The sequence below is a fragment of the Salvelinus alpinus genome, chromosome 2, assembly GCF_045679555.1.
Source record: "Salvelinus alpinus chromosome 2, SLU_Salpinus.1, whole genome shotgun sequence".
In the NCBI taxonomy this organism is placed as follows: domain Eukaryota; kingdom Metazoa; phylum Chordata; class Actinopteri; order Salmoniformes; family Salmonidae; genus Salvelinus; species Salvelinus alpinus.
This window is the reverse complement of record NC_092087.1, coordinates 63,364,784-63,390,621: the sequence shown is the minus strand read 5'-3', so window position 1 is coordinate 63,390,621 and position 25,838 is coordinate 63,364,784. Positions and strand designations below refer to the sequence as shown.

Sequence of the window (25,838 nt, the reverse complement as noted above, 5' to 3'; positions counted from 1 at the left end):
AGCTAAGCTAACAGAGAAAATACATTTTTCTTTGTTTACAGTGGAAATCCCGCGCTTTGGGAGGCTGAAGTCCCACCTTTGCTGGAATCCTGTGTGATTTCAGTTTTCAGTGTCAGTGACCCCTTGTAGTGAAGAATTGGCAAAAAATCGGTTTTTCCAATGTGAGGGCAAACATCTTCTCACATCTGAAAAATCTGGTTACACTTAATAATATCCAACCAATCTCAACTGATTGGATATCGTGTCTCATATGATTTAACAAGGAAGGTAAATTGCCAAACAAACCTTTTTTCCCAGTTAATCATTCGGATAAGGACCAAATTCATTTGTTCCAACCAATGAGACATTTTAAACTTGTCAATCTTAACCTAGATACAGTGACGCTTTCAGGTTAATTAAAGTTGAATTCCCAGATAGCCTATACATGTATGATTAATCATTAACATTGCTAAATCAATTAAGTTTTGCTTTTGCAAGTTCATTGAAGTCCAACTCCCACATTACTGATCCAGTATTAATGATTCATTAACATCTATAAATTGATTAAAATCGTTTTTGCAGCTTCCAACAAGTCAAAACCCAAACTTTACAGATTAATAATAACAATAATAATGAGCAAGCTATCAGAGGTGGTGCCTCCCATTCCCCTGCTAATAAGTGAACCCTCACCAATGGAAAGATTGATCGCTGACCGCAACAGCGATATAAACCCAAACTATGCCGAAACGGAGATATCTCTTTCTCTAAACAAGGTTCTGGGCATACTGCCAAATTGCAGATACTGATAGGGAAGATTCGATCAATCAGTCACTTGTATGAACACAGCAATTGGTTATTAGAAAAGCAAATGAATATAACACAGAAATTGGACATTAGAAAATGTTCCATCACACATGTTTATTCTGTATAGGCTTCCTGCATTTCACTCTGTCATTTAGGTAAGTGTTGTGGAGCAACTACGATGTTGTTGATCCATCCTCAGTTTTCTCCTATCACAACCATTAAACTCGGTTATTTTAAAACAGTTACAATCAGCCTCATGGTGAAATCCCTGAGCAGTTTCCTTCCACTTCAGCAACTGAGTTAGTAAGGATGCCTTTATATTTGTAGTGACTGGGTGTATTGATACACCATCCAAAGCCTAATTAATAACTTCGCCATGCTTAAAGGGATATTCAGCATCTTCTTTTATTATTTTTACACATCTATCAATTGGTGCCATTCTTTGCAAGGCATTGAAAAACCTCCCTGGTCTTTGTGGTTGAATCTGTGCTTGCAATTCCCTACTCGATTGAGGGACCTTACAGACAATTGTGTGGGGTACAAAGATGAGGTAGTCATTCAAAAATCATGTTAACCACTATTACTGATCACAGAATGAGTTCAAGCAACTTATTATGTGATTCCATTTTTACTACTGAACTTATTTAGGCTTGCCATAACCGAAGGGTTGAATACTTATTGACTTAAGACATTTCAGCTTTTCATTTTTTATAAATTTCAAAACATTTCTCCAAACAAAATTCCACTTTGACATTATGTCGTATTGTGTGTAGATCAGTGATACAAAATCAAAAATGTACTCCATTTTAAATCCAGGTTGTAACACAACAAAATGTGGGAATATATATTTATATGTTTACTGTGTGTGTGTGTATATATATATATACTGTGTAAAATAATTTGTTGTTGGACAGAAAAGACTGTTAAATCACCAGGAAATCCGCTCTAAGTGATTTTATTTTAGGAAATCTATATATGTATATCAGTCAATTTGCAGTGTACAAATTTATTTATAATTCTGTTCCGGTAATGACACGTGCAATTAAATCATATGTATGCGTATAGCACTAGAGCGATATTTGATGCAGAATAGATTTTATAATTGCGCTTTAATTCCAATTGAATTCTTGAATTTGAATAAGGCTATATGTAGAATTTGAATTGGAATGAAAGGAAACTGAATTGAATGAAATTAAAATGTCTTATTTATTCTATACATCACTATATAATTTAAATTATATATTGTTATACTATGTAAAAAATTATCCTAAGAATTGCAGTAGTCTTTGTCTAAATAGTCTAAGGTAATTTTGTAGGCTGTCTATAATTAAGCAATAATGCACAAGTGGTTGTGATACAGTGAGCTACAAACGTTTTGGGACAGTGACACATTTTGTTTTTTGGGCACTGTACTCCAGCACTTTGGATTTGAAATTATACACTGACTATGAGGTTAAAGTGCTATCAGCTTTAATTTGAGGGTATTTTCATCCATATCGGGTGATAAGCGTTGATAAATTACAGCACTTTTTGTACATAGTCAATAGAAATGAATGGTCAATAACGTATTGTCTCTTTTTGGAGTCACTTTTATTGTAAATAAGAATATAATATGTATCTAAACACTTCTACATTAATGTGACTGCTACCATGATTACGGATAGTCCTGAATGAATTGTGAATAATGACGAGTGAGAAAGTTAGACGCACAAATATCATACCCTCAAGACATGCTAACCTCTCATCATTACAATAACAGGGGAGGTTAGCATTTTGGGGGGGGATACGTGTGCGTCTGTATTCTATATTAATGTGGATACTATCATGATTACAGATAGTTCTGAATGAATCGTGAATAATGAATAGTCATGATTTAAGGATGGTCCTTAATGAATAGGGAATAATGAGTGAGAAAATTACAGACGCACAAATATCATACCCCCCAAAAATGCTAACCTCCTTATTGTAATGGTGAGAGGTTAGCATGTCTGTATTTGTGCATCTGTAACTTTCTCACTCATCATTATTCCCTATCTTTAATCATGGTAGCATCCACATTAATGTAGAAGTGTTTAGGAACATATTATATTCTTATTTACAATAAAAGTGACTCAAATGACACAATACCTTATTTACCATTAATTTCTATTGGGCACAAAATAATCTGAAACACAACCAAAACATACAGCAAATGCATCCAACAAGTTTGTGGAGTCATAAGCTTGATGTAATCATTGCGTGCTAGGAATATGGGACTGATACTAAACTTGTGACTACTTTAATACACATACAGTATAAGTGAATTTGTCCCAATACTTTTGGTCCCCTACAAGTGATGTACTTTCTTAACAGTTCACCTGATATGGATGAAAATACCCTCAAATTAAAGCTGACAGTCTGCACTTTAACCTCATAGTCATTGTATAATTTCAAAACAAAACAAATTGTCACAGTCCTAATACCGTTGGAGCTCACTGAATATCATGAATATAGTAACAACCTAACATCTAAAAAACGAAACATTAAAAAAAAAACATATTTAAGTGATAATCAAGTTATTATTTTAAATGTTATATTACATTTTTGGAGTGATATGGCTAGTGGCAGATGCTTTTAGTAATATGCATGAAACTTTTCATGTCTCAATTCAAATTTCAATTGTGAGTTGAAGTTAATTATATGTACGGGCAAAACAAAATCCATGTTTTTGTACTCTAGTAAGAATGTTTGAGGAACTACATGTTCCCTCATTAGATGGTTCTTTGGATGCCATCTACCATTGTGCCCTTCGGTTTGTTACAGGTGACAGTTGTGATACTCATCACTGCAGACTGTATCAATAGGTTGGCTGGACTTCGCTAAAGATCCGTAGATCTCTACATTACTCCGTTTTCGTTTACACGGCCCCATTTCATAAACTTCCAAATGATCTAACTTTGCTGTTGAAGTATAGACACATGAGTTGCCTAACTTGTTCACAGGATTGGTTAGATCTTGAGGTTCCTAGGGTCTCCACCAAGCTAGGAATATCTGCGTTTTACTTTTAAAGCACCGTGCTGCTGGGACAAAATACATTTCATCTTAATATTTTGGTGCTGTTCGGGCAGTTTAGAGTATTGATTGGGGACTTAATTTTGTAGGAATGTAACTGTTTTTCTGTGTGATTTGTGATGTTTTACTTGTGCTTCCCATAATGTGTATATTTTTTGTTGTATTGTGCAGGGCACATTTGAAAAAGCGACCTAGGTCTCAATATGTCTTATGGTAAAATATTTTTTTAATCTGATTGACCCCAACCCTGGTGTAGAGTGATCCATAGGCTACTGTAGACAAGAGCCCTATAAAGTATTTTGTCCAATTCTAATTCAATAAAAGCAACAGTAAAATAACACATTGAGAAATCGTAGCTGTAGAGTCCAACACAATTGAGTTGTATGTCTTCATCTGTCCCTGTAGTAGATTATAATCTCTGGAATCTTAATTGAGGCCCAGGCAGACCCACTGAAAAACATGAACACAAACACAAATCGTTCAGAATTGCTTGGAAACAATTCCAGGAAAATATTTATTAAATGAATGAATTAACGGTTAGATGTGAAGACATACCTGCAATGCATCCAATTCGATCTTCCCACTGTCCTGTTTGTCAAGCGTTTTGAACATTTCTAGTAGAGAGAGAGAGATAAATACAACGTGATTCTATCTCTGAGAATCTGCCTGCCCATAACAGGTATTGCTAATACCTTTAATTTGATTGTAGTAACTTTATAAATGTTAATTTAAAACAATATCCTGTGCACACTCAGTTCATGGGCTTTCCCCAGATAGTTTTTTTTTTTAAAGAATGATAATAATAATGGTCATGGAACAGACACTTTTATCCAAGGTAATTTATAGTGTACAATATCCAGAGATGCAAGCACCATGCTCTGGATTGACTCATTGGAACCACCTCTATTAGAAGACATTATGAAGTTAAGAACCACTCACTAAATAGCATTTCCAGTCGTATCAGGCAGCCCATGAAGCAGTCAAAATCCATGGAGTACTCTGAGTTAGCGTAGCGGGACACAATTAGCTGGAGCACCTCGCTGTTAAGCTGAAATCCTGCAACAATAATAAACATAATAATAAAAACCTGGCCCAGCATTTCAACCAAAGTCCTAATACAACAATTAGTTATGGACTGACCCATGTAAATGTTGTGACATGGGGGTAAATGAACCAGCGTGATGCTGCATTCTAATAAATATTTGCTGTTAACAAACAAATGCATTTGAATTGATAATATTACAATAGTAAGAGTGTTGTGGTAGTAGTACTTGTGGTGTTACTTACAGTAAGTAAGTGGTAGCCGCATTAATGTGACTTTAAAGGGATACTGCGAGATAGCATACACAAGCAGCTAGCATGCGAAACTACCACTAATTGGCAATATCCCTTTAAATGTGTTTTAAATAAGTTCTCCATAAAGGAGAACTTTACAAAGAAGTTCTCCATAAACTGTTGTGATGATGCTATTTGTTCTATTGACCCTGATATGTCTGTGCTAGTGTACAGTTGGCAATGTTTTCCTGCAGTGCAATACTCCATTACATGAAGGTAGATGTATTTTTTTTAAATGTAATTTTACCCCCTTTTTCTCTCCAATTGGTAGTTATTTTGTCTCATCGCTGCAACTCCCCAAAGGGAGAGGCAAAGGTCAAGTCATGTGTCTTCCGAAACATCACTTGCCAAGCCACAATGCTTCTTAAGATTTGCTTGCTTAAGCCGGAAGCCAGCTGCACCAATGTGTCAGAGGAAACTCTGTTCAGCTGAAGTCTTACAGGCTTACAGGCGCCCCGAATTGTCCACCGCCCTATGGGACTCCCGGTCACGGCTGGCTATGACACAGCCTGGGATCGAACCCCAGGCTGTAGTGACGCCTCAACACTGTGATGCAGTGCCTTAGACCATTGCGCCACTCAAGAGGCCCACACGTAGATAGATTTCTAATACTCTTCTGTTTAACTACACTGAGTACAAAACATTAAGAAGACTCCTAATATTGAATTGCACCCCTTTTTTCCCTCAGAACAGACTCAATTTGTCAGGGCATGGACTCTACAAGGTGTCGAAAGCATTCCACAGGGATGCTGACCCATGTTTACTCCAATGCTTCCCACAGTTGTGTCAAGTTTGCTGGATATCCTTTGGGTGGTGGACCATTCATGATACACACGGGAAACTGTTGAGCATGAAAAACCCAGCAGCGTGCAGTTCTTGACACATTCAAACCGGTGCGCCTGGCATAGCCACGGGTAGGGGTGCTGAGCACCCATGATAAATTACAATAATTTATATATATTTTTAAAATTATAATAATAATGGGAGAAAAAAAATCACATTTAGTGCAGTAGGCCTTTATTACTCCTGTATGAGCAGAGAAAATTTGTTGTCAGCAGAGTGGGGAGAAAAATACCCCCAAAACATGTTCCCGCGGCCATGGCGCCTGCAGCTACTACCATAGCCCTACTGGCAACTACTGTAAATCATTTTTCTTGCCCATTCACCCTCTGAATGGCACACATACAAAATCCTTCTTTAAACTGTTTCTTCCCCTTCATCTACATACACTGATTGAAGTGGATTTAACAAGTGACATCAATCAATAAGAGATCATAGCTTTCACCTGGATTCATCTGGTCAGTCTGTGTCATGGAAAGAGCATGTTTTATACATTAAATGGTTAAATAAGTCAATGTTTCTTAACAATACCTGCTTCAGACAACGCCCCCCTCATCTCGTGGGTGCTGATCGTGCCAGAGTTGTCAGAGTCGTGACTTTTGAAGATTTCCTATAGGACATCAAAATTATTGACAGACTCAAATACCAGTAATAATACCAGTTTCAATACTGTACACTCAGCACAGTCTCTGCCTTTAATCTTACCAAATACTTCTGGATCTTAGTCCACAAAGTATGGAACTCAACCAGGCCCAACTTTGCATTGCCATCCATCTGATTGTGGTCAAGGCAGATATAATATATGCCAGTTAGCAGACACTTTTATTCAAAGCGGCTTTCAGTAGTGCGTGCATACATTTTCACCTGTGGGAACCGAGCCCACGACTTTGGCGTTGCAAAAGCCATGCTCTACCAACTGTGCCACACAGGAACAATTTCCTAATACCACATGTTGAAAAGTAAAATGTGTATTTTTCCATATCATATCGAGAATGCTACTGTAGGAAAGGATACATCCAACAGACTGATGATGTGACGACAGGTCTCGAGGCTAAATCCATCAGTTTTGACGTGAGATCCTTGAAAACAGAGTGGCAAAAAGTAAAGCTAATATACCGTACTGTTAACACATACTGGGTCCATACTGGTGAATATTTAAGTTTACATTTTATCTGTCTCAAAATGCACATCAGCCAATTCAAAAATTTTGTTGCACGTGATACAATACTACATGTGCATTTTAGTCAGTTATCCAGACCAACTTAAGGGAACATCAACAGATTTTTTACCGAGTTGGCTCAAGGATTCAAAGCAGTGACCATTCAGTTACTGGCCCAACGGTTCCAATAAGATAACCTGGCATATTTAGTGTTTCTTAAAATAGGTCAATTTGGCCACCAGAGGGATATTTTAAACCTCCAAATGAAAGGTTTACTTTTGTTTCACTTGGTCTGTAAAGTGTAGTGTCCCAATATTGCATGACGCATCCTTGACTAGGCTACTAGCTTCTAACGTTAGACAAAATTAAAAAGGCATGTTTTTTTTTGCATTTTTGAAAAAAATCACACGTTTTTGCTTATCTGTTTCACACACATCCATGTGTTTTTACAGGAAAAAGATAAAGGAGGTCTACACAACGTTTCAGTTTATCGTACATTGTAAAAAAAAATAATAATAATAAAGTCTAAGAGCCTTATGGTCTTGTTAAATAGCTGTCATGTAACTCCATTACAATCACTGCCAGGTAGCATACATGCTAAACCGGTTAACTGTGAATCTGTGGGGTACAGTATCAGTTGGTTCGAGGCCCACTCGTGTCAAGTTTTTTTGTTAAGGAAAAAACTGTTCTCTGCTGGTCCTCGATGATCGATTCAAATAGGCGATGAAATGGATGATTATAATGCATGTAAAACGTTGTAAGTGTAGCCTACATAAGAAATTAAGACGTTTTGGTCTAACAGTAATGTTATACTATGCTATTATGTTCGGTATATTCGGTATGCTAGGCCTATATGGAATACTAATTCATCCTTGAAGTTAAGTGTCCAGTGATAATCTCACTTTTAAAAGTTCATATTCTTTTAACTCATACCCAAATAATGTTGTTGACTCGTCCTATACTCGTATTTGTGGCCAAAGCATAAACTGGAGAGAAAACCCCCCCACCTCAAACATGTATCTCAAAAACACTTTCAAAAATGCTTGCTATTTCGTCATAGAGTATGATGTCATACTCCTGAGAAGGATAAACTGGCCAATCAGCGGTCTACTCTGATAAATATTTTTAATGACCAGTATACACCCATACCATTCTTTTGTTGGTGTACACCTACACCATTCCAACACAGAAAAGCTGCTTTTTAAAATACTTATTTACCAATTTTAGGAAGAAAAACTTTTTCACTCATATTGTAAGTAAATAGAGGTCATATTTCATAGAAATCTGGAATCACTGGACAGTTACTTTGGATGATCTTGCGAGACATTGATTCAGCTTTGATCTAAACTTTATTAAACAAGCACCATTCTGAGAAGCGTCGCTTCGGTGCACACCGGCAGCACTAACGTTAACGTTACACCACTGTAGCAGTAGCTTACACGTTGGTCTGCAATAGGGACTCCAAGAAGCTCCTCGTAAATGAAGATTACAAATATATTTAATAAGGTTTTGGCCGTACTTTGGAACACACTATCACAATAAATGTAATTCTACATTTCAAAGGAAAAAACTCTCCGGGGATTCAAACTTGCCGCAAACGGCGAAAATTACCCAGGAGCCAAGCTCGCTACACTGTGAGCTTATCGGTTAGTTGCGATTTTGCGTGTTTGTTAGTAAAACACTTTTTTTTTTAAACTTCTGTTATGAAAATTTTCATGAAAAAGTGTTCAGTCACGTCCACCTACGTCAACATTTGTAATTGGCTGATGAGGAATTTGTGACCGGACATAATCACTGCCACCTGGTCAGGTTAGCATAGGGTTAAATGTGCCAAGTTATGTAATGGGAACAACAAAAATATAGCGTTTTATCACGTGCAACTACGTCAACAATTTTAATTGGGATGGAGAAAAAGTTTAAATTTAAACTTTGTCTAATGTTCGTAAATATAGACCCACTGTATCTCATCACAGATGATGCATCACAATGTATATACATCTCCTTTACTCACTCTGAGTCACCACTCTGTTTAAAATCTTTTGAAGTTCAAAGGCAGAAACTTCGGAATCCTGTCAAGATTAAATTAATATATTAGAAAGGAAAATAAGATTGTTATGTGACTGATGTAAATAAAGAACAAAAATAATATAGAAATACATACGCTTCCAGCAATCTGCGAGAATAGACGTTTGAAGTAGGGATCCACATCACCCTCTGTAATATCAGGCTAGAAAGGGTAAAAGAATAAATAAAAAAACATTCATAAATCTCTGTTTAAATATTATGTTGCACTTGGAATTTGCAGCCGGAAACATACATCAGGAAGCATAAAAACAAAATTGTGTTGGAAGATGTTGAGATCAAAAGACAAGAAATAACTATGATGTACCTCATCAACTTCCACACTGATATCCTCTTCCATTGGACTGCAACAAAACACATACAAAGATATACATATAACATACACCATATGATAAACGCGTCAAGTTTTTACATGTGTTTGTCATTGTGCCCTGGTAACAAAGCTACATTTTCAAATGTATGATCGAACTCATATAAGTGTAAATAATGTCACGTTGCTTCCTTAGCGAGTACCACTTCCTCCTGATTCGGCTCATACCGAGGCTCGAACCCAGGACCTCTGCCTCACAAACTCACGTGACCGCCCTCCTGAATCATCTTACCCAGCCGCACCATAAAAAAAATTGTCAGCACAAGTGGATTCCCATTTGCTATATAGGCCTACATTATTTTTTTTAAACACTACCGTGTTTACTACATAGTCCTACATTATATAAAACGTTACAGTGTTCACAACAGCATCTAGAAACATAAAACCAAGAATGTTAATAAAACAATAAGACACATATGGATCTATTCACATGCCTTACGACTTTGCAACATTTAGAAAGGCTTAATAATTGATTTCAAATAATCACTATAAAAATGGTAAAGTCCCACTCTATTGCAGGCTGTATAACCTCTTTATAAACGCGGGCCCCACCTGGTGGCAGCATGCTTCTCGGAGAAGACTCTCAAGAGGAAGCTGCCCTTCTTGTGCGGCTCAAACGTGGAGGGGATGATGACGTACTCCCCGGGGGGCAGCGTGAAGCGGTCACAGATCTCCCGCAGGTTGATGAAGGTATTGCTCATTGCCACAGACTTCTGTCTCAGCAGCACATCTGGGCCCAGGTGGATGTTGGTGCGGCCCTTATACTGCCATCAAACACAGAGGATAGGGCCTTTTTACTGTAGTCTACATTGTGGCATTATACATTGGTTTCAAACAACATATTACCTTTTTGTGCATTAGACACTGTACTCATATTTTGGCTCATAAGTTGAGAATGTGATATGAACAGATCAGCATGAAAATGGCCTTATACTGTATCTATAATTATGTTTGAGTTTCTTTCTTTGTATGTGTTTATGTACCATACATACCTCATCAGGAACCTGGAAAACAAACAAAAACAAAACAAACATCAGAATATTAACAGATTTGACAATTTTATTTTAAAATGGATTAAGTCAGGGGTAGCCAACTCTCCTCTCGGAGAGATACTGGGTATGCATGCATTTGCTCCAGACCTGCTCTAAAACACCTGATTCAGCGAATTCAGGATATCATAAACAGCTGATTTGTAGAAATTCTGTTTTTTCTGTGTTTTGTATCTTATTGTACAACAGCTGATTAAACTAACACGGTAAAAGTGTAAAACAAATATGATCAGTGTTATTTTCTGATAGTTGCTGGTTGAAAAAACAATTTTAACAGGACCTTCTAATTAGCAGGTTTTGCATGGGTGGAGTTTTGGCTTACCTGGTGACATCACCAGGCGGTGTAAGTTTATAGACCAATAACAAAGAGAGTTCCAAACCTCTCTACCGATAACAGCTCGTTTTCAGGTTACATATCCCTCCCATTAGGCCCCTCACTCAGACCACTCTCAGACAGTCCTAGCAAAAGTCTTGCTAGTGAAGTAGTTTTTTTTCTAAAAAAAGCTGTTTGTTTCTTTTTGACAATTTTAATGGAAAAATATTACACTAAGGTACATCATTGTTACCCAGAAATGATTTAATATTGAGATAGAAATGGCTGCATTAGCACTTTAAGGCAGGGCTGGAACAAAAGCCTGCATACCCAGGTGGAGGGTTGGCCAGTTATGGATTAAGTGGATAAATTCACTCTGCGGTGGTGATGTTGCACCTGGTATATTGAAAAGCCAATGGTGTTGAGGTCCCGGCTGAACCTCCTCTCTTTGCGGCCGTCTTTTTGCATGAGGCCCACCAAGAAGGTGCAGCCATTCTTGCCATCAAGAGGGTCATCATCCACATCATCCAATTTAATGGCAAACTGGGGGTTAGAGCAGAATGTGGCTGCAGAGAAATGGGTGAGAAAAAAGATTTGTGAAAAGAAGATTAGTGATTAATCGAGGCAACACTATCAGAGTTGCTAGGTTTAGCTACAATGTCCAGTCTATGACCACTCAAAACCTGCCCAAAAGGCCTGAAAACTAGCCTCAAGAGAGGAGTTGCCACATGTATCGAATAAGTGTCTCCATATTAGCTAGCTAGTGCTGTTAGTTCCTCGTTCTCACATCACTTGTCATGGCGTGCGTAAGCGCGCGTGCTGCTTTCCTGTCACTCCCGTGATTTAGCTGCCTGTTGCAGCGCTCGTCTCAACACACACATACACACCCACTCCTCTGGCCCACACACTCACTCAGCAACAGCCTGCCTCATTGTCTGATAATCAGAAGCAGTAGGTCACAGTGAAATTAATAGATAAAAAAAATAAGAGAAATGCCATGGTGGCCGCAGTGCAATTTAGAAGTAGCCCAAAAACCCGCAACCCATGACCAATACATTTTCACTAGCAACATTTTGCCGGAAAATCGTGGACATGGCTACCCTGAACACTATACCCTTTTTACTCTAACCCAGTGCTTAATTTGAGCCTCTCAGTTTTGGAGTTTTTCTTCCGGGAACTATTTGGCTGAATCCCGTACCTCTCGTGGCATGAATTTATTTTCTTTCACCTTTTTGCAATGTAAAAATTCAAATAAAAGCGATCAAAGTTCATTCGAGTTGCCTATTCGTTCATTCTCATGCCCCCACAAAAGAACGTAATGTGAAAAGGTTGATTTTCCGCCGGTCCATAATATTCTAAGAGTTGATTTCGGTTGGGCCGGCCCGGGTTTATGGTTTTCGCAACATTGTAACCTATGTTTGAGACCAACGCGCAGACGTGGCTGTGTGAGAAGCGCGCCAGTATCTCTCACATAGGTAGAATGAGATTCACTTTCTATGATCCCTCGCTGCTCTGATAGACATGAATGAGCCTGCAACTCTCATCTCTCTAGCGTTGCATGTCATAATTTATTTCCTTATAGAATCATCGCCACGCGAAGGGTTCTGAAGGAACTGCAGCACCCCTTATACATTGAAATACATTTGCCAAAGCTTCAGAATTACTGCTGTCTGTTCAGAAATAAATGAAATCGTTCAGAATAGCCTACTACACAACGATAAGGTCTATACTTTAGCCACAGAGGATCAATAGAATTTTTTTTTTAAATAGCCTAGCTGTGGATTGTAACCGCACGTTCCTGACTGGGGAAAATCTGTCAGTGAAAAAACACCATGCAGACAAAACAAGCCTTTCAAATCAAATCAAACTTTATTTGTCATATGCGCTGAATAGAGTGAAGAAAATATTTACCAAATAAACTAAAGTAAAAAGTAACTAAATAAAATAACAATAACAAGGCTATATACAGGGGGTACCGAGTCAATGTGTGGGGGTACAGGTTAGTCGAGGTAATTTGTACAAGTAGGTAGGGGTGAAGTAACTATCCATAGATAATAAACAGCGAGTAGCAGCAGTGTAAAAACCAAATGTACAGGGCCGTACGCACTACCCTCTGTAGCACCTTTCGGTCAGATGCCGAGCAGTTACCACACCAGGCAGTGATGCAACCGGTCAGGATGCTCTCGATGGTGCAGCTGTAGAACTTTTTGAGGATCTGGGGACCCATGATAGTTTGTTGGTGATGTGGACACCAAGGAACTTGAAACTCTCGACCCGCTCCGCTACAGCCCCATCAATGTTAATGGGGGCCTGTTCGGCCCGCCTTTTCCTGTAGTCCACGATCAGCCCCTTTGTCTTGCTCACATTGAGGGAGAGGTTGTTATAGGCTGTCTCATCATTGTCGGTGATCAGGCCTGCCAGTGTTGTGTCGTCAGCAACCTTAATGATGGTGTTGGAGTCGTGTTTGGTGTTGGAGTCGTGTTTGGCCTTGCAGTCATGGGTGAACAGGGAGTACAGGAGGGGACTAAGCACATACCCCTGAGGGGCCCCAGTGTTGAGGATCAGCATGGCAGATGTGTTGTTGCCTACCCTTACCACCTTGGGGAGGCCCGTCAGGAAGTCCAGGATCCAGTTAGCTCAGTGATGAGCTTTGTGGGTACTCTGGTGTTGAACTCTGAGCTGTAGTCAATGAACAGCATTCTCACATAGGTGTTCCTTTTGTCCAGGTGGGAAAGGGCAGTGTGGAGTGTGATTGAGATTGTGTCATCTGTGGATCTATTGGGGCGGTATGCGATTTGAAGTTGGTCTAGGGTATCCGGGAGGATGCTGTTGATGTGAGCCATGACCAACCTTTCAAAGCACTTCATTGCAACCAACGTGAGTGCTACAGGGCAGTAATCATTTAGGCAGGTTACCTTTGCTTCCTTGGGCACAGGGACTATGGTGGTCTGCTTGAAACATGTAGGTATTACATATTACAGACTGGGTCAGGGAGAGGTTGAAAATGTCAGTGAAGACACTTGCCAGTTGGTCCGTGCATGCTTTGAGTACACGTCCTGGTCATCTTTCTGGCCCCGCGGCTTTATAAATGTTGACCTGTTTAAAGGTTTCACAATATTTTAAATTGAGGGAAAACACAGGTTGTAAAGCAAATGTCTACTGCTGAAAAGAGAAGACTATGCTGTAGGTTACCAAAATATTTGATCAACTTCCAAATATTGTTTTACAAAAAAGAGAGAGATAGGCTTTTGGCATGAGCGCATCGGCCATCACCAGCAAGTGAGCTGCACATCATTGGGTGAGTCAGTGAAACTGGAAAGCATTTTTAGGGCAATAATTTCCTCTTCATATCGTAGCCTACGATATGTGTCTCCATACACCTGGGCCTAGGCTATTGATGGATTCAAGACAAGGTCGTTTCTATTTATCTCATATTTTCTGTTTGTCAGTGTCAGTGTCAGCCTGCCATTTCTATTATTTTTAGTGGTATTAAAAAATATTCTGCCGAAGTCTCCAGTTATGTAAAATAACTTAGAATTGCATGAAATGCGTTTATAAAATGCCACATTTTTCCTGGACCCTAGAATACTAAAAATGTTCTCCATGTGTGCAACTTCTGTAAGTGCCTCTACTCTACTGCTCTATGCCCCGACGCAAATGCGATGCTATGAATGCAATGGTTTATTATAACGTTTTTTTAATGCATTCCGGTACCTCAGAACTCCCCAGGTCACCCCACTCTTGCACTCACTTTTTGTTCTGGAACCTTCCGATTTACAAATTAAGAACTGCTCTTACCATAACGGTAACCATAATATAACTCATCAGCTGTCCATGAATATTGCAGATAGGATTAGTGCAAATAGGCAAGCAGCACAAAATCTCTTACAAGTAGTTTTAATACCTACTGGATGTAATGTTATATTATTAGAGATTGACAGGTACTGTACCTGCATTGTTCCTGCATCCTCCAGCGGTAGAGCCTACCCTCCACATCCCCTCAAACTGGTAGTGGTTCCAGCGACCCACTTCATCACTGACCAGCGTGTCTGGAGTTAGGTTGCAGATCTCCAGCTTGGAGTACTGCCTTAGGAAATCGGAGTAGGCCATCCTGGATAAGGAACAAGGAGTAGGTTGGTACCATGCACATAAAATATAAAGGAATATATATTTTATGTATGACATTTGAAAGAGACAAGAATGGAAATAAACACTTTTTTTAATGTTACAATCAAAAGTTATTTTATGCCGGCTGTTAGACTATATCGTTCTAATGAAAGTGTTATACTGTAGCAAACAATATAATTGGGGTGTTTAATACAGTGCAATACCAATAGAAAAAAAATAACAGTTTCACCAAAACTCTCCATCTTCTGCAGAGTGGTCTAGCTTGGATTTCTCCTCCGGCCGTACTCCATCCCATTCCCTGGAACTAATGAGAGAAAGAGTTTAAGCTTGTCAGGTGGCTTCCCCAAGTGGTATTACAAAATCAGGGAATTTCACAACCAAATAAATATGCTTTCTTGGAGGCTAACCAACAGCTTTCTCCCAGAAATTGACAACACAGTATCACCATTTTTAAAGCTTAAAGTGCATTTGGAAAGTATTCAGACCCCTTAACTTTTCAAATCAAATTTGATTTGTCACATGCGCTGAATACAGCAAGTGTATACCTTAAAGTGAAATGCTTACTTACAAGCCCCCTTAACCAACAATGCAGTTTTAAGAAAAATAAGTGTTAAGTAAAAAATAGATAAGTACGTTTAAAACATTTTTTAAAATAAAGTAACAAATGATTAACGAGCAGCAGTAAAGTAACAGTAGTGAGGCTATATACAGGGGGTACCGGTACAGAGTCAATGTGCGGGGGCACCGGTTAGTAGAGGCAATTGAGGTAATATGTACATGTAGGTAGAGTTAAAGATAATAAACAGAGAGTAGCAGCAGCGTAAAAGATGGGGGCAATGCAAATAGTCTGGGTAACCATTTGATTAGCTGTTCAGGAGTCTTATGGCTTGGTAGAAGCTGTTAAGAGGCCTTTTAGACCTAGACTTGGCGCTCCGGTAGCGCTTGCCGTGCGGTAGCAGAGAGAACCCTGCTCCTGAGTGGCGCAGGGTCTAAGTTACTGCATCTCAGTGCAAGAGGCATCACTGCATTCCCTGTTTCGAATCCAGGCTGTATCACATCTGGCCGTGATTGGGAGTCCCATAGGGCAGCGCACAATTGGCCCAGCGTCGTCCAGGTTTGGTCGGGTTAGGCCATCATTGAAAATAAGAATTTGTTCTTAACTGACTTGCCTAAATAAAGGTTTTAGGTCCTTCCTCTGACACCGCCTGGTATAGAGGTCTTGGATGGCAGGAAGCTTGGCCCCAGTGATGTACTGGGCCGTACACACTACCCTCTGTAGTGCCTTGCGGTCGGAGGCCGAGCAGTTGCCATACCAGGCAGTGATGCAACCGGTCAGGATGTTCTCGATTGGTCATCTCCTTTGTCTTGATCAGGTGGAGGGAGAGGTTGTTTTCCTGGAACCACACGGCCAGGTCTCTGACCTCCTCCCTATAGGCTGTCTCATCATTGTCGGTGATCAGGCCTACCACTGTTGTGTCATCTGCAAACTTAAGGATGGTGTTGGAGTCGTGCCTGGCCATGCAGTCATGAGTGAACAGGGATTACAGGAGGGGACTGAGCACGCACCCCTGAGGGGCCCCCATGTTGAGGGTCAGCGTGGTAGACGTGTTGTTGCCTACCCTTACCACCTGGGGGCAGCCCGTCAGGAAGTCCAGTTGCCGAGGGAGGTGTTTCGTCCCAGGGTCCTTAGCTTAGTGATGAGCTTTGAGGGCATATTGGTGTTGAATGCTGAGCTGTAGTCAATTAATAGCATTCTCTCACATAGGTGTTCCTTTCGTCCAGGTGGGAAAGGGCAGTGTGGAGTGCAATAGAGATTGCGTCATCTGTGGATCTGTTGGGGCGGTATACAAATTGGAGTGGGTCTATGGTTTCTGGGATAATGGTGTTGATGTGAGCCATGACCAGACTTTCAAAGCACTTCATGGCTACAGATGTGACTGCTATGGGTCGGTACCCTTTTGGTACCCTTCCACAGATCTGTGCCTTGACACAATCCTGTCTCGGAGCTCTATGGACAATTCCTTCGACCTCATGGCTTGGTTTTTGTTCTAACATGCACTGTCAACTGTGGGATCTTATATAGACAGGTGTGTGCCTTTCCAAATCATGTCCAGTCAATTGACTTTACCACAGGTGGACTGATCAGTGGAAACAGAATGCACCTGAGCTCAATTTGGAGGCTCATGGCAAAGGGTCTGAAAACTTATGTAAATAAGGCGTTTCTGTTTTTTAATTTTCAAACATTTGCAGCAAGTTCTGAAAACCTGTTTTCACTTTTTTATTATGGGGTATTGTGTTTAGATTGATGAGGATTTTTCATTTATTTAATCAATTTTAGAACAAGGCTGTAATGTAACAAAATGCGGAAAAAGTCAAGGGATCTGAATACTTCCAGAATGCACTGTATAGACCTGCAATTAAGTGTTGTATAATTGTTTGTTGTGTGTGTGCCACAACAATCCGAAATGGTTATATCGTCAATAAAGTTGCTCAACACTGCTACCAATTTAGTTATTTACTCACTCATCGCTCCAGGCACCCGTCCACTCCACCTGACCCCAGGGGTTTCTGATCCTCACCAGCTCAACTGGAGTCCCATGCAGGTGTACCTTCATTCAACACGAAAATTCTACAGCCTGTTACGATTGACAAGAGGCTACCTGGCTATCTTATCTTGTTGCAAAACACACGTCATCTATTAACTTCATGCATCATGATCTGTTGTCTAAAATACGTATTTTTTAAATGATCTATGTGCCGTGTCATAAAATGACATAGTAATAATAGTATGTCAGTTAGAATACTACTAATAATATCATAGTCTTTTTTATGACATTGTTACAGAGACAACATTAAGTTTAATGTTACCAAAGCAGTCTTTTTAAAACAGTTCAACTCATTGAACTGCTAAAAAGGCTGAACACATTATATTAACTTATTTTACTTCTTCTTGATAGTTTTATGTACTGAGAAAATACTTATTCTTACCTCTTCTGCTGCAGTGATTGAGTATGCATGTCCCTTCACCAGCTTCTGACGAGTAACTGCCTCCGTCTCGTACGCACTTGTTATCTACAGTACCCCAGAACACTACATATCAAAACTGTTTACCGCTACTGCATACTCTAATTTATTCATGTAGGACCGATCCAAACAGATGTATAATTATGTATATATATTTCTTGGTTCTTGTAATGTACAACTGGAATATTATGTATTTAAAGATGACTCATCAAAAACACCCTTACATCAATGGAGCAGCCCAAAAGAGAACCCAGCCCCAGGGCCTTCTTCATGATTTGGAACAGGTACTGTGGGGCTTTGCTAAGATTATATGTCTCAGCGATGCCCCCAGTAAAGTCCTCAAAGCCTTCTGTGGTGGAGCCCCCAGACAAGGCCTCATAGGAACTGTTGACTCTACAAAGAAAAGAAGAGTTTGATTATGTTTGGTTATATCAAAATCAAATATAATGTCATAAACACAACACATCCCTTGAAAAAAAAACAAAGTAAGAATCCATCTTTGTTTAATCATGAAAACCTGTCAGAAAACGCACGTCAAACAAAACAGGTGATTGAATTGATTTGATTTGTTTAACACTTTTTTGGTTACTACATGATTCCATATGTGTTATTTCATATTTTTGGTGTCTTCACTATTATTCTACAATGTAGAAATAGTAAAAATTAACAAAAACCCTTGAATGAGTAGGTGTGTCCAAACTTTGACTGGTACTGTATATATATATATATATTTTTGTCTCAGGACAATATTGTGCATTTAAGCTACTTTTTTTTTGCCTCAGTGCAACGTTGTGCAGTTAGGCTACTTTTCAGGGCAATTCAGTATCATGCTCAATGAAAGACATGTAATTTGATGTAAAAAAAATTATAATTGCCAACGTATCCCCTGACATTCACAGGCAATGGACACAGGGACATTCTATGGGCGAAAGGAGCCTAATCGAGCAGTTAGGATCATACCCTCTGGTAGTGAGGACAGTGAGCTTGAGGACCATGACAACGATGAAGAATGGACCCCAGAATCAGGTTTGAGAGGCTGTGAAATATTAGTTTATGCCCAACTTGTATTATTTCATGAAAAGAGTGCTTGTTTATGATATTTCTATTTTACTTTTTTTATTTCACCTTTATTTAACCAGGTAGGCCAGTTGGGAACAAGTTGTGATTTACAACTGCGACCTGGCCAAGATAAAGCAAAGCAGTGCGACACAAACAACAACACAGAGTTACATATGGAATAAACAAACGTACAGTCAATAACACAATAGGGGGGAAAAGTATATATACAGTGTGTGCAAATGGCGTGAGGAGGTAAGGCAGTAAATAGGCCATAGTAGCGAAGTAATTACAATTTAGCAAATTAACACTGGAGTGATAGATGTGCAGATGATGATGTGCAAGTAGAAATACTGGTGTGCAAAAGAGCAAAAAAAGTTAATAAAAACAATATGGGGATGAGGTAGGTAAGATTGGATGGGCTATTTACAGATGGGCTGTGTACAGCTGCAGCGATCGGTTAGCTGCTCAGATAGCTGATGTTTAAAGTTAGTGAGGGAGAGATGAGTCTCCAACTTCAGCGATTTTTGCAATTCGTTCCAGTCATTGGCAGCAGAGAACTGGAAGGAAAGGTGGCCAAAGAAGGTGTTGGCTATGGGGATGACCAGTGAGATATACCTGCTGGAGCGCGTGCTACGGGTGGGTGTTGTTATCGTGACCAGTGAGCTGAGATAAGGCGGAGCTTTACCTAGCAAAGTCTTATAGATGACCTGGAGTCAGTGGGTCTGGCGACGAATATGTAGCGAGGGCCAGCCGACGAGAGCATACAGGTCGCAGTGGTGGGTGGTATATGGGGCTTTGGAGACAAAACGGATGGCACTGTGATTGACTGCATCCAGTTTGCTGAGTAGAGTGTTGGAGGCTATTTTGTAAATGACATCGCCGAAGTCGAGGATCGGTAGGATAGTCAGTTTTACGAGGGTATGTTTGGCGGCGTGAGTGAAGGAGGCTTTGTTGCGAAATATGAAGCCGATTCATGATTTCATTTTGGTTTGGAGATGTTTAATATGAGTCTGGAAGGAGAGTTTACAGTCTAGCCCGACACCTAGCTATTTGTAGTTGTCCACATATACAGTAATTCACTTAATAAATGTTCTAAAAATATCTGATTTTGCTTGGTGTTTTAGTAAAATCCACCCTCTGGTGGTATGGTTAATTTATTGTGTCTCCAGAGAAACCTAGATTCAAATAAAGGTCCCATCTATCAAATTATTACAGGTGGAATTAGGTGTTTTAGCTGGGGTCCAAATGACCCCAAAGTTATAATTAAGAACAAGGTTATTGACAAAGTCCGGAAAAAGTTTAAGAATTGAATAAACCACCTTTGAGCTATGATAATAAATATGCCTCTGCGGTAAAATGACCCCAGTCGGTAGTATGAGGGTTAATAATAGTTCATTCTTTAAAATGAATTGTTTTACAATAAAATAACTTTTTTTTAAGAACCTAAAATAACTCAAATAAAATAATAGCAATAATATTGCTAACCAAAAGCCATGCTAAAATACTGCAATAGGTGTTGAGGTTTTTGTACAGGGATATTTTGTAAAAGATATGACAAATGATACAAATTAGAGCATAATAGGGACTGGCATAACAAACATAGTAAGTAAAGAAGGTGAGGGGAGCAATCTGGTGGCATGTTTACATTTTAGGCTGTGGCTGGTGGCTACAGGCACACTTCAATATTTATTCAACAGTCACTCTATGACTAAAGCCTCTGCTGGTCACCACAATGGTCCAGATCAATATTATACCATAGCGAATGTTCTGTAATTCATTCGGAACAGTTCAATTTAAATCCATGTCATTTGTGTTATTCCCTTTGTGCAGGTTCAATGCCTTGGGCCCTATTCAATCAAACCTAGTCACTGGGTTTACGGGATATGTCAAAGCCACATTTTTCTTGAATTGCAGGGAAGCACATTTGAATAAATAAAATAAATCTGACTGCAAAGTATTTATAGACTGACAACAACAGACAAACTGTAAGAAAATGTGTTTTTATGTGTGGTTATCAATTCTGATTGAATAGGACCCCAGTTACTAACCATGACGGGTGAATGATGTTTACTCACTTAGCATAGGCCTTCTCCAGCAGGGCGCTCCAAAACTCTGAGCCCTCAGCTGAGTGAACAAACAGCAGTTTCCCCTCTCTTGTGGGCAGCCTATCGTCAATCACAACGTCCACCCACTGTCCATACTGCCAAAACTGTAAACAAGGAAATCTGAGCAGAGGTAGAACACGACTTCCCCTTCCTGTTCAGCTTCACCCTTGACGTACTTTTTCCTTCTTACCACTCTTCACAAATAAATCATTAAAGGTTGAACATTTCTCTGAGTGTACAATAACATCTACCCTACACCCCCAATCCTAACTTTTGGAGGTAAAAAGGGGGTTAAAAAAGCCAAATTGATCTTAAATCAGCACTTATGAGCAACCTCATCCATCACTACTAAAAACACATTGCTCACCTGGAAGTGAAAGATGCCAGCGTAATTCTCCTCAAAGCTCTGCCCAGGGGGTACCACTCGAGCCAAGATGTCTTTGTCCAAGGTAAGAGAGGCTAGGGCTGCCAGCAACCAACAGTCACCTGTATACATACACCAGTGGGAATAAGAATATGTTTACTCTCTATAATAAATAAGTAATACAAAACGTGTATACGTTCTTATGAATGTTTTATATACCAGGAACATTCTAGAGAACTTTGAGATTCTTCTGGATATTCATTTGTTTATTTTTATTTTGGTAATAATCCAACTTTACTGGATAACTTAATTTGTTAAACACTTCATATCTTACACTCAAAGTGCTAATAGTAAAATCATTGCATTTTAATACTTTAGTGTGCTACCAAGAAATGGGTCTGTGGCTTGGTAGAGTATTCAAGTATAAATTACCAAAGTCACCATAGATTGCCATAGATTACCTGTTAATTACCATTACCACATTTTGGTAACTTTGGCAAATTACTGGTAGTTTTGTATCCCTTATTATTATATTAATATATTATGAAATACTAATATTACATGATGCAATATAGTGAAACATAAATGCTGAATAGTTTAAGACTGCAGATATGTCAGCTCCGGGTATCAATTTTGGAGAGCGAAATCAAAGTACTGTAAAAGCAAGGCAGAGTTAACTGTACAAACATGAACAGTAAACAGCCAAAGAAAAGGGATTGCACAACAGTGAGCAAACATTGTCAGCATGAGTAATTCTTCATGACTATATGAATAGGTGCATACCACCCTATATTGTAATAGAAATTGAGTCAAATCTGTACTCCAAATAAGTGTCCTATTTAATTTCCAATCAGTAGCTAGCTGTGAATAAAATCTTGTTTGTTCAGCGTTGCACACTTGAGTCTTCCATGTCTGTGTAAATTAGGGGTGGTGTATGTTTACTACAAAGGGCGAACCTGGTGTACCATTTCTTCAAGAAGCAGTATAGTAGTCAAATTACACTAATGTGTACTGTAGGCGTATACATTAATGTAACATTTTGTGAACATTTCTGGGACACTAAAGGGAAGTGGGAACCTACCACATACAACAGGTGTATAGACACTATTTGAAATGTAAGAGGTTTTGCACAATTGGTTCCACTTCCATTTCATTCCCATTGATGACTAGATGACTACACCTTTGACATTGTATACAGATAAACATACAGTATGTGAGATAACTTATCCTTAATAACCATGCTTTGGGATGTACACTACAGTATGTTGTCTGGAGGAAACTAGTGACAACAATATGTGGTTTAATGTATTATTAGAATTTTTTGATTTAATCAAAATACATATCTGTAGTAAAGGTGCCGTTTGGATATGTAAAGCTAATACATTTTCAAACAAACAATAAAATATAATCTCATCACACCTTATCCCATGTTATGGCAAACATATATACATATGGGGGTTAGGTGTCAAACTCACCCAAAGCCCCTTGGCAGATGTCAGTTCTCGTGGCTCCTTCAACAATGAACTGAGGGTTTGAGCACAACTCCTGTTTGGAAAATGCATAGGTTGTTTAACTAACAGAATGAATAGGAGGAAATCGGTTCATTTAAAAATACTAAGCAATTGGTACTTTGCTCCACATGATGCTAAATGGCATGAATTGTTTCCCGACATTAAGACCAAATGAGTTGAATGGAGTGTAATTTGTTTCAAGGGCAGAGCAAAAACAGTGACAGAATATAGGTACGGTTCATGGAATTTGCATGCTTGAGACAGGGTGCCAGCACAAATACAGGCAGTAAGTTGCAATTACATTCTTTATCAAGACTTCATTTGCCTTCCAATCAGTCTTAATTATTCCCTGCACTCTAGTTAATCTTCAATCAAGAGTTTTGAGACATAGACTAGAGAAATGTCACCCAAGATCACATTTTCAGTTATTGACTAAATCAGAATTAAGCCTATCTATGCTTGAATATATTCCACCTGTCTGTGAAAATAAGTAATTGGGGCATAACATAGTCCCTTTCATGACTGCCACCACCCTTATATGCCTGATTGCAACTTCTTAGAAACTTGAGCTATGAGGAGGTTACCCTGGTGCCATGGACAAAAGACACACACAAGTTATATGGGAGGAGGAAGGGTTGGGGTGTTAATTGTTTCAATTTACAGTTTCATTTTAATCTGTCAATTGTGGGAAGAAAATTTTGTCCATCCATGTATTTTTGTGAACAAATCCTGACCAATCCCAATACACAGAATATTAAATAAGCACACAGAAAGTAAGAGAAGGGAAAACAATGGGCCCTTCCAAAACAAAGTAAAACAAAAGCCTGAATCAAGTTATTAATCCAGAAGACATGCTGTGAGCTCGATACATATATCTTGATGAAATTGCAAGAAGAACTAAAGCAAGAATCAGATTGATAAGTGCCTCTGTTGCTGCACATCTAACAAATCACTAAAGCAGAAATGGCTAATATCATGTGAGACGTGGTTAGCCTACCACATCCTTGTGGATATACCTCCTACAGCTATCCTCCTTACACTGAGACAAAGTCCTTACCGTTGGTCTTTTCCACTCCACGCCCCGGGTTTTTGAAGAGTAGCGACCCAACTCATTGTACCCAAGAGAGTTCCAATCAGCAGGGAAGGATGTGTCACTGAAGAGTTTCCCACTCTCCAGACACTCTCTCCTCAGGGTCTGGAAGTCTTGCTTGTTAAAGGGGATGGCATTGTCATTGTTGCCTTCACCTTCCTCCCTAGCTTTCCTCCTGGCCAAGTGGTTAGCTATACTGGACATGGTGCTGTGAACTCAGATGGCTGCAGTGAGTGAAGTGTGACTGTGTGAACTGTACCGTAGTTGCTTCTGTGTGTATACTAAAAGGCTTTTGGGACTGGGGAGGTAGATGTGAAGGGGTGGAGTCAATTTACCTGCAGTCTATAATGACAGAGGTGGAGGTGTGGCATCTGCTGCCTGCCCCATACAGGTACTGGCCTAAGAAGTCTCAGCAATATTGAGGAACACATTCAATTCAATGACCTGTATTAGTTCCCAGGGGATAATTGTAGATGACATACGACAACAGCAAGAGCTGAGTGCTGTGCTGTGTGTGTGTGTGTGTGTGTGTGTGTGTGTGTGTGTGTGTGTGTGTGTGTGTGTGTGTGTGTGTGTGTGTGTGTGTGTGTGTGTGTGTGTGTGTGTGTGTGTGTGTGTGCGTGCGTGCGTGTGTGGACATTGATGGTCCTTCAAAGGGACCCCTTTTATGCAAAGTAGACTAGTTACTATTAGCCTAGACCAGTCCCGTACCCCTTCAAACATTCATCATTGTAAGCCTGCCATGCACACACTATACGATACATTCGTTAAACATAAGAATGAGTGTGAGTTTCTGTCACACCCCGGCTCGTGGGAAGTGACAAAGTGCTCTTATAGGACCAGGATACAAGTAATAATAATAATCAATAATGTTGCTCTTTATTTAACCATATTACATATAAAACCTTATATGTTCATTGAAAATTGTGAATAACTCACCACAGGTTAATGAGAAAGGTGTGCTTGTGTAACAGTGTAACTTTAGTCCGAGTCTCAGTCTTAAATCATTTTCCACACACAGTTTGTGCCTGTATTTAGTAGTCATGCTAGTGAGGGCCGAGAATCCACTCTCACATAGGTACATGGTTGCAAAGGGAATCAGTGTCTTAACAGCACGATTTGCCCAGGCAGGATACGTCTTAATTCTCATTGGCATGTTTTGTTTCTAAATGTCTGTGCAAGAGTGAAGGTTTCATCGAGTTGTGAGATAGTACTTTTGCACATATAACACACTGTGGCTGAGGAAAGGCACTACTCCATATATAAGTGAACCCCAAATCAATGTAGTTCTCATCATATTTGCGCCTCTTTGATTTGGGGTTCACTTATATTGGGAGTAGTCCCTTTCCTCAGCCACAGTGTGTTACATGTGCAAAAGTAGAGTAGCAGGAGTGTTTTGAGTGAGAATTAAGACGACTTTCGAGTAGTAAGACGTGTATAAAAGCAACAGATACCATTAATAAGAAGGGGCTAGAAGCGTCTTATATGGTGAGCTACCGAGTGGCTAGGACAGGCAAGTCCCATACTATTGTGGAGGACTTACGGCTACATATGGACTGTTAGTGGAATTCCCGC

General features: G+C 39.5%; 1 protein-coding gene across 1 annotated transcript; it reads right to left on the bottom strand.

Annotated features, from left to right (window-relative positions):
- Positions 1 to 877: 877 nt before the first annotated feature.
- LOC139566330 (calpain-2 catalytic subunit-like) lies at positions 878 to 24,552 on the bottom strand. The gene is made up of 21 exons (XM_071387451.1): positions 24,231 to 24,552; positions 23,138 to 23,207; positions 21,666 to 21,784; positions 21,269 to 21,402; positions 18,359 to 18,527; positions 18,099 to 18,182; positions 17,634 to 17,719; positions 15,340 to 15,414; positions 14,933 to 15,093; positions 11,379 to 11,548; positions 10,613 to 10,624; positions 10,173 to 10,384; positions 9,558 to 9,594; positions 9,330 to 9,395; positions 9,180 to 9,237; positions 7,024 to 7,088; positions 6,715 to 6,783; positions 6,541 to 6,619; positions 4,774 to 4,890; positions 4,390 to 4,448; positions 878 to 4,284 (listed from the first exon to the last, which is right to left on the bottom strand). The coding sequence occupies exons 1-21, from the start codon at positions 24,465 to 24,467 to the stop codon at positions 4,261 to 4,263; spliced, it is 2,103 nt and encodes a 700-aa protein (XP_071243552.1). The 5' UTR covers positions 24,468 to 24,552; the 3' UTR covers positions 878 to 4,260.
- Between the last annotated feature and the right edge of the window lie 1,286 nt (positions 24,553 to 25,838).

Coding starts and splice junctions, on each gene's coding strand:
- LOC139566330 (XM_071387451.1), bottom strand. CDS start 24,467: ATGTCCAGTATAGCTAACCACTTGGCCAGGAGGAAAGCTAGGGAGGAA. Junction 18,528..21,268: donor CTGGAGAAGGCCTATGCTAA/GTGAGTAAACAT, acceptor TTTTCTTTGTAG/AGTCAACAGTTCCTATGAGG. Junction 4,891..6,540: donor GGGGGCGTTGTCTGAAGCAG/GTATTGTTAAGA, acceptor TTATTGTTGCAG/GATTTCAGCTTAACAGCGAG.